This window comes from Hydra vulgaris, chromosome 02 (assembly GCF_038396675.1).
Source record: "Hydra vulgaris chromosome 02, alternate assembly HydraT2T_AEP".
Lineage (NCBI taxonomy): Eukaryota > Metazoa > Cnidaria > Hydrozoa > Anthoathecata > Hydridae > Hydra > Hydra vulgaris.
In genome coordinates this window covers 36,810,541-36,825,199 of record NC_088921.1, presented here as the reverse complement: position 1 = coordinate 36,825,199, position 14,659 = coordinate 36,810,541, and the positions used below count along the sequence as shown (strand labels likewise).

General features: G+C 29.4%; 1 protein-coding gene across 1 annotated transcript in view; it reads right to left on the bottom strand.

Annotated features, from left to right (window-relative positions):
• LOC100203004 (caspase-8) overlaps positions 1-7,602 on the bottom strand; it is a 38,816-nt gene extending 31,214 nt beyond the window's left edge. The window contains exon 1 of the mRNA XM_065790772.1: positions 7,284-7,602. Coding sequence (XP_065646844.1) covers positions 7,284-7,413 — 130 coding nt within the window. The 5' untranslated portion in view covers positions 7,414-7,602. The remainder of the gene's footprint in view (positions 1-7,283) is intronic.
• Between the last annotated feature and the right edge of the window lie 7,057 nt (positions 7,603-14,659).

The window sequence follows — 14,659 nt, the reverse complement described above, 5'->3', positions numbered from 1 at the left end:
AAAATGAACTAATTTTATTTTAAGAACAAATAAAATTTTAATATTGAATAATATTTAGTAATATTTTCAAATAAATTTGACAGTTAAGTTAAACCCAAGCATTAACTTTAACTTTAATAAACTTAAATATATTTTATAAATCAAAATTAAATTATACATTTCTTTTATCAAAAATACAATTATATATTTTTATGAAATTAGTTTTAAATTAAATCATATTTTTTATCAGAACTAAACTATGTATTCATGATCTTTGCTTCAAGCTTAAAAATTCAATCATTACAATAAAATAAAAACAAAAAAAAAATAAACTTTTAATTTCATTTCAGTTTTTTTCATTAGTAAATAGCACTTTTGTCAAACATAATTGTCATTCAAACTTTTGTAACAAATATTTTTACATAAACATCATTCAAAAGTTAATGTAACTTTTTTTTAAATAATTACTTTTTTTATCTTACCGTTTATAGAATAATTTAAGTTAAAAAATGATAAAAAGTTGCTTAACCGAAATCGCTTACTGCTTACGTAAAATCACTTAAGGCGTACGCAAATCGCTCTATGCATATCGCTTTAAAACAAAGCCTGGTATTGGTGGGACTGCAACAAATCATATACTTGCAGCATCTACAATGGTTTATTCTTGCCAAAATGAAATCATAGAAATTAGTTTATGATACATATCTAAGAAGTCAAACAAGATAATCTTAAGTGAAATGGAGCAAAGATATGCAAATGCAAAAACATTATCAGGCACTCACAGCAATCACAAACTCATTCCAATAAGTAACACAAAAATTGGAGCTAAGGTTGTTTCTGAACAATTAGAGTACTCATTTGTTTTTAATTTTCAAACTGATGAAAACATTAAAGAATGCTTGTTTAATATAAGCATTGGAGCGTTTGTATGTTTAATATACGATAACAATCCATGAATCCATGCGGTAGTGGTGTAGTGGTAGAGCACTTACTTCATAAGCAAGTGGTTCCGAGTTCAATCCCCACCAGATCCCTGGTGGTACCGCGCTCAACTTGTTTCTCTATGCAGCAACGTTGTTTGTCAAGGTTTGTGTTTCGGAGTTATAGAGTTGAGAGAGGGTAACCACAGTTAAGTAGCTTCTTAATCTGTAGTGGCCTTCTCAGCCTTGGGGAGGTGAATTACCAAAAAAAATTGTAAAATTAAAAATAAATGAGTACTTTTGATATTGATGTTGAAAATAAAGACATTCAAGTTAGATTCATGCATCCATTTTACCCTTCAAGGTCATATTGTTGGCCTTCAAGAGATGATATGCACTGGGCTCCATCAACAAACTTATTGTTAATGATTAATATTCCAACAACTGTCACAAGAAGGCAATACAAAATCAGTGAAATTGATCACCAAAGAATTGAAGAAAGCTGGGAAAAATTTCAATTAGAGAAATAATTTTTTATGAAACTGTTAAAGATTGTTAATTCCAGGGGTGTGGAGTTGTAAAAAAAAGTTCCAACTCCGACTCCAATTGTTGAAATTTTAAAAGTACGACTCCGACTCCAACTCTGACATCAAAGCTAAACGAATACGAACTATAAAATTTCTTTGAATTCTTTTAAAAATATTACGTGATAATTAAAAAAATATACTTTTTTACAAAATATATGAAAAATTCTTTGAAGGTTAAATATTTTGTACAATCGCGAGAAGTTTTTCTATTGGAGTCAGAGTCGCAATTTTGTTTAGCAACTCTGACTCCGCTACAAATGTCGCAACTCCAACTCCACGACTCTGACTCTACAGCCCTGGTTAATTCTTCTTGCCTTATTTTAATTTTTCTTACAACTATTATTCCGTAGTTTATTTTTTTAAAATTATTTCCGTAGTTTATTTTTGTAATTTCAATATTTTTTGAGTTTAGTATTATAACTTTAAATGCAAATAAATTTGATTTTTAAAAAAAAAAAACCTTCCAGTTTTTTTGTGTTATGGCATTTGTTACATATAAAACATTAGAAAAAAGTCTCAGAATCATATATTTTAGGCATCTCAAGATAAACATTTTTTGGATGGGGCGTCAAAAAGCTTACAAAAATTATTTACCATTTTGAAATTGAATTTTCATATAGAAGCCCTTATTTTCTAGTGTTTTAGAAACCATTTTTGAGTTCCTCTCCCAAAAAAATAATCAGGTACAAAACTACACTGCTATTAAACATGTATTTCATCAGTTAAAGCTAGTTGTGTTATGCAATTACTTTAAAAAATAAATGGCGCTGAAAAAAACAGTCAAAAAAGATGTTGGGGCTGAGTATCGATATCTCTGAAACCTTAGAGAGTCAGACATTAAAATTTGGAGTTAAGTTTTCTTTCATTTATTTAAGCTTGTATTCTCATCAAAGTCTGAGATAACATAGTGGCAAAAAAATTTTTCGGGTTAATTTGAGTTGGAATGACTCACACCCTCTTGCCCCTATATATTTATATATTTATTTATATATATATATATATATATATATATATATATATATATATATATATATATATATATATATATATATATATATATACATATATATATGCATATATATATATGTATGTATATGTATATATATATATACATATATATATATGTATATATACATATATACATATATATACATATATATAAATATATATATGTCTTCTCTGTTTAGCCAGCACTAAATATATATATATATATATACATATATATATATATACATATACATACATATATATACATATATATATACATATATACATATTTATATACATATATATATGTATATATATATATATATATATGTATATATATATATATATGTATATATATATATATATATATATATATATATATATATATATATATATATATATATATATATATATATATATATGTATATATATATATATATATAGGACTAAAAAATCAGGTAAAAGATCAGAAAAAATCAGAAAAATCAGAAAAATCAAAAAAAATCAGAAAAAGTTCAAACTTTGATAAGTTTTTTGTTTTTATAATTCTAATTCACTCCCAAAAAGTCTGCAACAAACTACTATTTAGTTGGGAGTAACTAGAAAACAAAGAATAGAGTTAAAAAGCATGAAGATGGGAGAGAGTTCCAAAGAGTTGAAGTGCAAGGAAAAAAAACTAGACAAATAAAATTTTTTAGAGCATGTTGGGACAGACTCAGAAAAAAGATGAGACTTTGGTGAATGAAAAGTCAAGCGAGAATGAGTTTTGGTTGATGCAACAAGAGATAATAGCTCCTTTGATCAGCAACCATATTTGTATAAAAGGGAAAGAGATGCAACTTTAAGTTGATGGAGAGAGACTCAAGCTTGGCAAATAAAGAAGATTTCGTTAACAATGCATTTTTGGACCTTGTCTAAAAGAGAAATAGCATAATTAGAAGAACCAGCCCAAATATGACAACAGTATTTCATACAGAGACTAATAAGAGATTTGCAGAGGTGGAGAATGTAATTAGGAGTAAGATAATTGCAAACATGATAAAGACAAACTACCTTAGCAGATGCTAATTTTGCAATTGATATGGTTTCCATGAGTGGTCAGTAGTAAATAATAATCTATATTATATATTGTATATATGGTTTTCATGTCTTATCTATATTGTATAGATCCAATCTATATTGTATAGATTGTATATATGGTTTCCATGAGAGGTCAGTAGTGAACAATAATCCAAGAAGAAGTAAAGAAGAAGACTCAGTGAAAGGGTTATCATTCATCATTATAGGAATGTTGACAGTACTGTGATAGTTAATTGCAGTAAATAACTGAGTTAGTTGTTGGAGTTAAAATTTAATTGTCACTGCTAACCATAATCTGTTTTGTTTTTTTTAATTAAATTCACCTACATAAGGCCATGTAAGCCACTACAGTCAAGCAGGCAACTGTAGTTGTTATAACAACCCTCTCTTAACTGCATAACTCTGAAACACAAACAATTACAAACAAGGCTGCGCGCAGAGAAACAAGTTAGCGTGACACTACCAGAGATGTGGTAGGGATCAAACTTGAAACTTCTTGCTTACAAGGCGAACACTCTACCACTACACCACTACCATTACAGAAGTGAGATCAGATTCAAGATAACCTGTTTTAAGCAATTGAAAAGAGAAGACTTTTAACAAAGACAGAAGTATAAAGTTGATTCGTCAGCAAATTTCGTCAGCCATAGATGTAATGATTAGGAAGATCATTAATGTAGATAAGAAACAAAACAGGACCAAGGATAGAACATTGAGGTACCCTATAAGTTACTGGAAATGAAGAAGAGTGTTGACCTTCTAGTTTAACTTTAATAAAGTAGTCAAAAAAAATTGGTGTATCTGGGAAAGCTTTAAGATTTGATAATCTCAAAAACTTTCCTAGATCACCATATGAAGCAAGCTTATGGAGAAGACCAGCATGCTAAACTTTATCAAAAGCTTTAGATATGTCAAAACAAAAAGCCATTGCCCCACAGCCTCCATCAAAGACACAATAAAATTTTTTAGCCACAGCAGCTATCAAGTCAGCCGATGAGCAAGAAAAAGGAAAACCATATTGATTGTCTGACAGTAAGTTATTTGACTCAAGATGGGATGTTAGAAATTTGTTGATCAAAAAACATCTTGATCGAAGTTCTTGCTAATAAAACAGATAGAAGACTGATCGGACAAAAGTTAGAGAGGTCAGACAGTTCTACAGAGTTTGTAAAAATTCGAAGCTTAGTGGCAATTTTCCAGCAGGAAAACAAGATTCGGTCAAACACTTATTAAATAGTTTAGAGAGAATTGAAAAGAGTTCTGGAGAACACTATTTTAAGACTATGACAGGAATGTTGTCTGGGCCACAAGCTATAAAAGAGTTTAATTTAAATGTGACTTTAGCAATAGAAGCTGGAATGGTTTAATTATCTAACAATGGGTTAACCTGATTAACTGGGATAGAAGGAAGACTATGGCCATTAGATTGAAGAGTTGAACTAAAAAAAAAGTTCTTTGCAAATAGATCAGTTTTTTAAACAAGATCAGTCCCATGAGTTAGATATAGAATGTTAGTTTTGTTCATAATGCTGTTGAAGAGTTTCCAAAAGTCTCTTAAGCCTAACTTCTGAGATAAGATATGAGATTTCGAAAACTGGGAACAATGGAGTATAGCATCAGAAAGCAGCTTTTTACATTGATTTTACAATTTTTATTTGAAAAAGATGAAAAAAACAATTTCAATTAGATATAGCAGCTGCACAAGAAGGTGAAAACCATGGAGTGTAATAATGAGACTTGACTTGAAACTAACAAGAAGCAATAAAATCTTCCATACCTGCCTGGATCCAGGAGGTTATGAAGGAGGCGCATTTATCAGCAAAAAGAGAAAAGAAATCAGCTCAATGACCATCAAGAAGAAATTAAAGGATATTACCCATCAATCAAAATCATATTTCATATATAATATAAAATTTATATTTCATTTAGCCTATATTAAATTCAGATTTCTTAAATGATGTTGATAAAACAAAAACAACAGAAACTTGTATTAAACCATAAAAATTCTTTATAACCAAATTATTATTTACCGTTATTACCAAAGTATAACCCAGTGGGCACAAGATGTGTTTAACACGTCTAAAAAACGCATTAACACATGTTGCAAAATTTTTTAGATGTTTAAAACACTTCTTGTGCCTATTGGGAAGAATTTAAACATTATGTTTTGTGAGTTTTGTTTTAAGAGTTTATAACATTATGTATTTGTGTTGATATATTTAATATAAATATACAATGTAGTATTGTTTAATAAAACATATTTATTTATAACGTGAGTTGTTTTTTATAATTTTGCAGTCAAATAATGATTTTCAAATTGATTTAAAAGTATGAGATTATTTAAATTCATTTAAAATGTTATTGTTTTATTGTTGACATACACATTTTTTTATTTGAAAGAAAGGTTTTTCTAGATTTTTAAATTTACTTTTATTATCAAAGTATTAGAAGTTAGAATGTTAATACCTGCCTAGCTACAAATTCTCTTAAAATAGAAGAGAAAAAAAATGTGTTTTTAATTGATTTATCATTATTAGGAATTATTGAATGAAAAATAATAAAATATAAATTTATCATACAATGATACTTGCTATAGATGCTAGAATTTATCTAGCATTCTGTTATAACAACTAAAGGGCTGATCTTTTGTTATGCTTTTAATGCTTCAAAATTTTTAAAATTGTCACCTTTCAACAAAGTTTGTTGAAGGTTAGAACCAACTAACATACAAATTGTAGAAAGATTGCAAACTTGTATTGAATTAGTTCATTCTTACTGTCCAAAACTGATTGGTGGTTTTCAAGGTCAAAAAGAAAACTCAAAACTTCCTTCAAATTTAAAAACTGTATGCTAGGAAAGTGGATTGAACTCTCACTACCCCTATCACTGATACTACTTTTGTGTGCCTAATACAAGGTAGGGGAAGTTTATTAATTTTCAGAAATTTTTAACACTAACCCCAAGCTTATTAAGACACACACTGTTTATTAATTTTTACTTGTTATCAACAAAAAATCTATATCTCAAAAATAAAAAATAAAATCAGTGTAAATCAGCCTTAAAAACCAGAAAATATCTTATCAGACACTGATAAAAATAAAAACTTTCAGTAGAATAAGAATTTAAAATTGTTGACCTTTAAAAAATCTCATAAAATTTGATTTGCCAAAAATTAGCTTTTGGTTTATTTCTCACCATAGTACAAAATTTATATAAGAATATTAAATCCTTTTGAAGTTATGATAAAATAGCTGTTAAAAAATGTACATTCACAACCCACACTAGAGTTAAAATGTTTTATTTGTATTCTGTAAAAAAATTCCTAAAATTCCCACCCTCCCCTTATATTCCCACTGTCCCTTGTATTCATATTATGTTGGTACTTTGAACCCAAGAGTCCTACTTTAGGCCTTTTAGACCTGGTTACATTGTTAATTTATTCAATAAATATTGTATCAGGTTTAAAAGGAAAGAATTGAAGCACAATAACAAAACAATAACATTGTTTTAAGTGCAATGTGCATTTTTAAAATTATAAATCAGTTCAATTTTATTCATTTGATTGAATCTAATATAGTAGAATCTAATATAAATCTCAATTTGTCTTTTTTTGATTTCTTAAAAATACACTTGAACTTATTTTTATTCTCTAAATTGAATATTTTAATAAATAATTTAGAATACTTTAACAGAATTTAGTAAATTGTATTATTAGATGAAAACATCTTACCAGGTAAAAAATCTTTCATAAGAAATTTAAGTTTTTTCAGATTGTACGTAGTTAGCTCATCTGCTAACTTTGACAAAAAAAGTGTATACTCACTAAAAATAGTACTAGAACCTGATGAGTTTTTAGCCATATGAAATTTAATGACAAAAAAACTGTATAAACAATAACAAACAACCTAAACTTATTAAAATAAAAATTATTCCGATCACTAAGATAAAATTGATGAAACTTTTGCGTAAATAATATTCTACCGTTTTATCTTTTCAAATTACATGTTTTACCACAAGCGTTTGTTATTGTTGTTGTTTTCGCTACATTTAGGGTGTCTCATAAGTCTTAAAATTTTTTGACTATTTTTATTCGTTTTTTAAACCTTCGTGATAAATCCGGTGGAAAGTGGCGATTTTTTTTCGACATTTGTAAGACGTTTCTACAACGTCTTACAACGTTCTAAAGTCGTATGGGCTTTAATATTCAATATAATTAGGGTATGGCAAATAATAAACTTTATTCAAAAAGTTCAAGTTAACGAGTGTTTTCTGAGGCAAAATTAGTCGCGGAATTAAATCCTGGAAAGAAATTGCAGCTAGCATGACAATTTATGTAAGAAAAGGGCATTTTTTTTCAAGATGGCGGCCAAAAACAGCAACTGCCTCAAACTTTTTTTTGTTATTCGTTATTTTTTAGGTGCCCCAAAAAGTCGTTATGGTCTTATCACAGTGCACCTCAAAAGAGCACTTAAAAGGAAGTTCAATCATTTGTGAGTCGGGTTACGATTTGTAACCCAACTCACAAATCAACTGAATGAACTATGAATTCTGCAAGCTGTTTAAAAATCATAAACTCAGATCACTTTAATAATATCATCAATTACACGAACAAACATTCACATGTCATCACTTTTCACAACCAAGGGCGGACTGGGAGTTAAAGGACTCAGGATGCTAGTGGGTCCAAGGGGCCCCCCGGTAACCGCTTAATGTAACTTTAATTTTTGTTTCTCTTTCATATTATTCTATATTATCTATACTATTCTCTATCTCTCTAGCTTTGCTTTGCTTTAGTTTTCTAACTTTTAGTTTTATGGCCAAGAAGCATGTCTGTTTCAGTACTTATCAGAGTTATTTATTTTTATTAATGACTCTAGTAGGTGTTGGTTCATGGGTAATCTTAACCGATTTTTAATCATTTATAATTTTGAAAACGCTCTTTTCCAATTGGATGACTTAGCGCCGAACCAGCCTATACAACGAATATGTTGAAATGAGATAATTAGACGCAAAGATTAAAAGTCTTTAACAAAAGCCACTAAACCGAAAAAAATTAAAACTATTTGCAGTTAAGTATACTTAAAAGTTTGAATTATAATATATTGATGTTAGCAAAAAAACATTACATAAATCTTTTTTTAACATAAACTAATTTTTTTCAACTTTGTTGCATAGGCAGGTTTGGCACTTAACCATCCAATTAACTTAAGTGCATGCTAGTGTAAATATGTATTTATATGCTAAGTATAGATTACTATATGAACTAGCGTGAAAGTTAAAATGAATCAGAAAAAAAAATTTGCTGTTAATTGGAATAAACAAAATAAGTTTTAAATGCAAGAGTTTGTTTCACCAACCACTAAATTCAATAGGCATGCATGACAATGGGTGAAAATTGACGTGGAAGAATTAGTTTTAATAAGTGCCTGAAGTCCTTTATATTTTCCGGATATATTTGCTGCTCCGTCGAAAGACTCTCCTATGACGTGCTTCAAATCCGAACCAAGTCTCGTTTTTATGGCCTGATACTGCGCTTTGCCCGTAGAGGAATTTAATGAAATTAAGAATAAAATTCTTTTTTGAACACAGCCATTAACAACATATAATCTAAAACACTAACATCTTGTGTGGAATCCACTTCTAACAAAAATGCTCTAGCTCTTTTAATATTATCTGCTATTTTGGTTTGTCACCAAATTACCACGTGACCAAACTTCTGCTTCTTTTGTTTCCTTCTTTGTATTTTTTTTCGTTTTAAACTTACCTGTTTACAATGCTGTAAATGATTGAAAAGCACTGGTTCATATTTAGCACCAAGCTTAATTATTTCCAAAAAGTTACCCTGGAACATACCGGTCTCATTTAAGTCATATGTAGCCTCGTTTGAATGTCCTCGGAATGCCAAATTTTGTTAACCGATCAAATAAATAATATCAATAATTCTTTTTAAAATTTGTTGATTTCTTATAATATGTTGCCGCGTGGATTGGCGGTGGATTGGCTGTGGGTTTAGCACCAAACTACCAGCTATATTTTTATAATACCAATAACATTTACATAAAAAAATAAAAATAATATAACAATTTTTTTTTATAATGTAATGTATAGCCCTAGTCTGATACCTTTTAAAAATGGACTTTCCCTGTTGATCGAAAATGCCATGCAAGTAGAACAATAAAGACACTTATTTTTTATATTATATGACAACCATTTTCGTTGGACCATTTTGTCACCATTTGGCATTGTACGATAAAACGTTTTGATTGAATCAAATGGAAGAATTTTCCGTCACTTAGCGATGGTTGGACAGGGTGTTTTTTTATTAAAATCTAGTTTTGTGATGACTAATTTATTTATAAAAAGGCGAAATAAAATGGTCTTCCAATTCATCTGTTGTTTTACCATCTTCTTCAAGTTCATCATCACATGATACGCTCGTTGAACCTGCAACAACTGCAACACCACCACAGTTGCTAAAGATGTCATATATTATATTTTCATATTCAGAATCAGATGATTCGATTGCAACCTTAAAAAACGATTGTGTACCAGAAATCTCACTTTGAGAACATGACGTTGTAGTAGTTGTTTTACTTTCACGTTGACTCTGACCGCCTGCAATACTCGCACAGTGTGACACCATAGCACAGTGAGAAATCACATGACCTAAAATCTAAAAAACTGACTTACTTCAAACATTATGCCTGATAGTGGGTTATGTTACTCACACCCTCACTAAGAAATTTCCAATTTGTGAAACTCTAAATGTGACAGGCTCAATCATAGGCGCCCGCAGAAAATTTTCTAAGGTGGGAGGGGGGGGGGGGGCAAAACATTTTTTGTGATTTTTTTTTCCCGTTGTTTAATAAGTAAAAATCAAGATATATACAATAAAGAGAAAGAAAAAAATTATATAAACATGGAACAAAAAAGGCAGTTTAAACTTGTCGGCAACATTTTTGTATATAAAATATACACATTCTTTTTTAAAATCATCATCCATTTGATGATAAACAGATATTTGCTCCAAAAAAGAGTTAAACAGATATTTGCTCCAAAAAAGCTGAAGATCACAATACGTATTCGTAATCTTTACACAGAGCCTCTATATAAAGTTTTGACAAAGTATAGTAACAATTAAAAACTCTAATAAGTATAAGAATCCTTTCTGATAAGCATATCAAATATAGACACAAAATTTCTAATTTAGTTGAAGTTTATTGTGCGTATTGTTATACTAAACAGACGCCTTGGACACTGTAATAAATAACGGTAGCAATTTTTTTATTGACACAATGTATTTATATAGTTAACGTATTACATACAAAAAGCCTACAACATTTATTTAAAGCCAAATTCATTCTTTAAACAAGAACTGGAGTCGTCTGTTATCAATACCAAACATGCTTATAATTTTATCTATAAAGTCTTTTTTGTTGTTGTTTATTTTGTCTCTGTATACGCTTAACATGCACCAACTAGAGAGACGGTCATTTGACATTGTTGACCTAAGCCATGTTTTGACACGACGAAATGTGCTAAACGATCAGTCCACCGTTCATATTGTTGAGATAAAGTTAACATAACTGATAAAGCATACCTGACACTTGGATAAAATTGTGATAAAGGTAGAAAAAGGTAGTAAAGGTAGGCACTGTCGTGGATTTATCAGTTCAATATTCATCTTCTGCTCCGGTTGTTCTGTTTTCTCAAAAATATCCCTGAAATAAATATTGGACTCACCTCTTTGAAGCTTTACAACACTGAGTAATTTTTGAACTTGCAGTTGGATCTCGGGAAGATCAACTTGAACAGGTTGCAGAGCTTGAGTAACTGGTTCTAGTATGGCTGAGGACTGCGAAAAAATATTTAGACAAAATATAAATGTGCTGGACTTTGATGAACAATAAAGCTGATGTGCAACTTGCCGTGTACTTCCATTTGCATGCATTGAAAATTCTTCCAGTTGAAAAAAAAAATATCTTTGAATTTATTAAAAAAAAATTCGAATACTTTTACGCTCGCTTATCCATCTTGTCTCACATAGAAGGAGAACATTTTTTTTTTTTTGTTCTTTATTACAATATTTATTACAATTTAAATAAACAAAACTTTATTACGATAATAAAAGTTAACAAGTCAAGATATCGTTAAGAAATAAATAATAAAAATAAATATAAAGAACGCGGATACTCAAGGAAGACCATCAGGTCATTTGGAACAGAAGATCTTTATTTGGGGCTTTCCCGAAAAAATTAAATAATTGCTTTAATAGTTCCAATAGTATTTCGTATTACAGCAACATCATTTAGATCATTAATTACCAGATTGAGTCTGTGTGAGGCACAGTGAACAAAGACGGCTTTAGGGTAAACCCTTTAAATTTTTGCCTAAACACCGTTTTCTTTTCCAGCCATTGTAAAGCACCCAAAATATCTTGACCCAGTAGATTATTAAGTAGAAGGCCAAATTGTTTTGCAATTTTGAATAATACAATCACATATCGTGGCTGCGTCCGTGTCTTTTAGCGGTGAAAATCCAAGAAATTCCTCACGAATTATAGCGAGAAATATTTGTTGTTTCATCGACTATGACCGAAAATCCAATAGCATTATTGGCAGTTTTTACACTTTCTTCTCGCAGACAAATTGATTAAACCATTCTGCGTTCGGTGTGATGTGTAACGTGCATTTTCAGCAGCTGTATCAAAATGGTTTTTTAAAATACTTACTGCTCCCTCAATTCTATATTCATGAAGTTGTTAAACATTTCCTTCACTACTATTTTTCCCGCGTAATGCCAATTCATTTGTTCCGCAAAATTGTCAAAATAATAGGATACAGCTTCTTTCTGTTTTCTTCAATAACTCACTTTACTGAAATATCTATCTGGGAAAGAAAATTTTTATTTGGATCTCGTATTGTTGATGCAAAGTGTTCAGCATCTTGTTAAGCTCCGCGATTCTATGCTGAGCTGATATGGTTTCTGGCACAATCATGAAAATGTTTATACTTTGTAAAAGGATAAGTAATGAAGGCACCTTGAATTCCTCTTTAAACTGGTTGTGGAAATAGAACACAAAATACGCAAAAAGCACCTTTTAATTTAGGTGAATATGATAACCATGGGGTATACTGAGATAGCCAAGAACTCCAAAAATAACGTTTTCCAATTCCAGAAATGTCGCCTTTAAAATCGTAGGACGAATGAGGCTTGTATGGATCACTTAGCAAGCGGTGCTTAAAGTTAATAGATAATTTCGTTATACATTTGTCATATTCTAATTGAGAATCCCCAATTTCAAGTTTTTCAGGTTCTGGTTCGAGTGTTGCCGACGATGATAAACAAGCATCATCATTCATTTTCGGTTTTTCGCAGATATTAGTTGAAGTTGTATCTTCAACATCAGGTGTCGACTGCTGTCTGATAGGTTTTAAAAAATTTCTGAATATCCATTAAACCTAAAAGTAAAAATAAAAATTTACATTAAATTTTCATTACATTAAAACCATATTTTTTCATCTGAAGATAAAAAGTTCTGGAAAAAGTCAAAAATATTGAGGAGAGCATTTCTAAAAGGGACCTAAGTCCATTTTTTTTAAATTAAGTTTTTTAACATTCGATTCTTTATTAAAAAAGGTACAAATCTATCTAGGTTAGTATGAATAAAAAAATTGTTCATCATTTTTTATTTACGATTACAAAACTGTGTTCAAAAAATACTTCGCTAAATAACTTTTATTTTAATTTTTTTCAAAGCAACAAAAATGTGACTTAGCTCCTTTTTAGAAAATCGCTCTTCAATTCTGAAAATTAAAAAGTGAAAAAAACATATACTTATTTTAATATAATGATAATTAAAGAATTCTTTTCTGTTTTTTTTAATTGTTAAAGAATTCTTTGCCAAAAGAAAACTCACTATTAAAAGTAAACAACTAAAGCAAGAGCAACGACTCGCATTCATCAATACGGTCGTATTGATGAGGTTAAATAGTTTTGTATTGGCGTATTGATGAGGTCAAATAGTTTGTCCGAATATCAATCTTATAACTACTTGCGTTTTAAAAAAAACCTATTGTTTCTGTACAATGTTTGTTCGATATCAATTCTTAAATGCCTTGTGCTACTAAATAAAAATCAATTTTCAGAATACAAAATTTACGCAACTATTTCTATAACGTTGCTTATAGTTTAAAAAAACTCTCGTGCACTGATCAATCTTGTTACTATTTAAGTTTTTTTTTTAATAATTTTTTTTTTTAAGATTTTATATAACAAAAGTTTAGTTTTCAAAAAAATATTTTTAAAACTTTGAAATTTCTGGGTCAAAAATCTTCACAACGTTTTTACTTTAACTGTATTGAAACAGTTTTGAAGTCTTGAGCAATATTTTTTTTTCCTAAAAAACTGACACATTTATTTTACCGAAACCGTACAAATAAGTAATTAGTTACTTTTATTAATTATAAGTAATTAATTATTTCGGAAAAAACTTACTTAAATTTTTTCAGATACCGTAACGAAATATCACTAAAAGATTTTTAACTAACTTTTTACTGAAACCATACCGCCATGTATCATAAAATTTAGTAACAAACTTTATGGCATGCAGATCGGTAACAAACAAGAAACATTTTTTCTATATTAAGAAAATTCAGGGGAAGGCAAGTGTTCCCTCTTGCCCCCCCCCCTCCTCTTGCAGGCGCCCATGGGCTCAATGGTAGTGGCTTCTTGAAGTTAGGTTTTTAAAGAATTTTTGATAAAATTTCCCAAAAATTGGGAAAAAATTGACGATATATACATCATTGGAAAGGTTATAATAAAGACTGTTCAAAATAAAAATAAAAAAATTTCCTGTAAAAGTTGGTACTACAATTTTTAGCATTGAAATTAAAAAATTTATCACAAAAGTACTAAATTTTAACTTTGATGAAGGACTAAAAAATTGTTCCAATTTGTACCTTTTCCATATTTTGATATTTTTTAGTCTATAGTGTCTACTAACTACCTTGTGAAGCGTGGCTGCGATCATCCACGATCTTGAGCGCTAAATAATTTTGAAAAATTGATGTTTTATAAACAAATAAAAACTTCTTCAAATAAAGA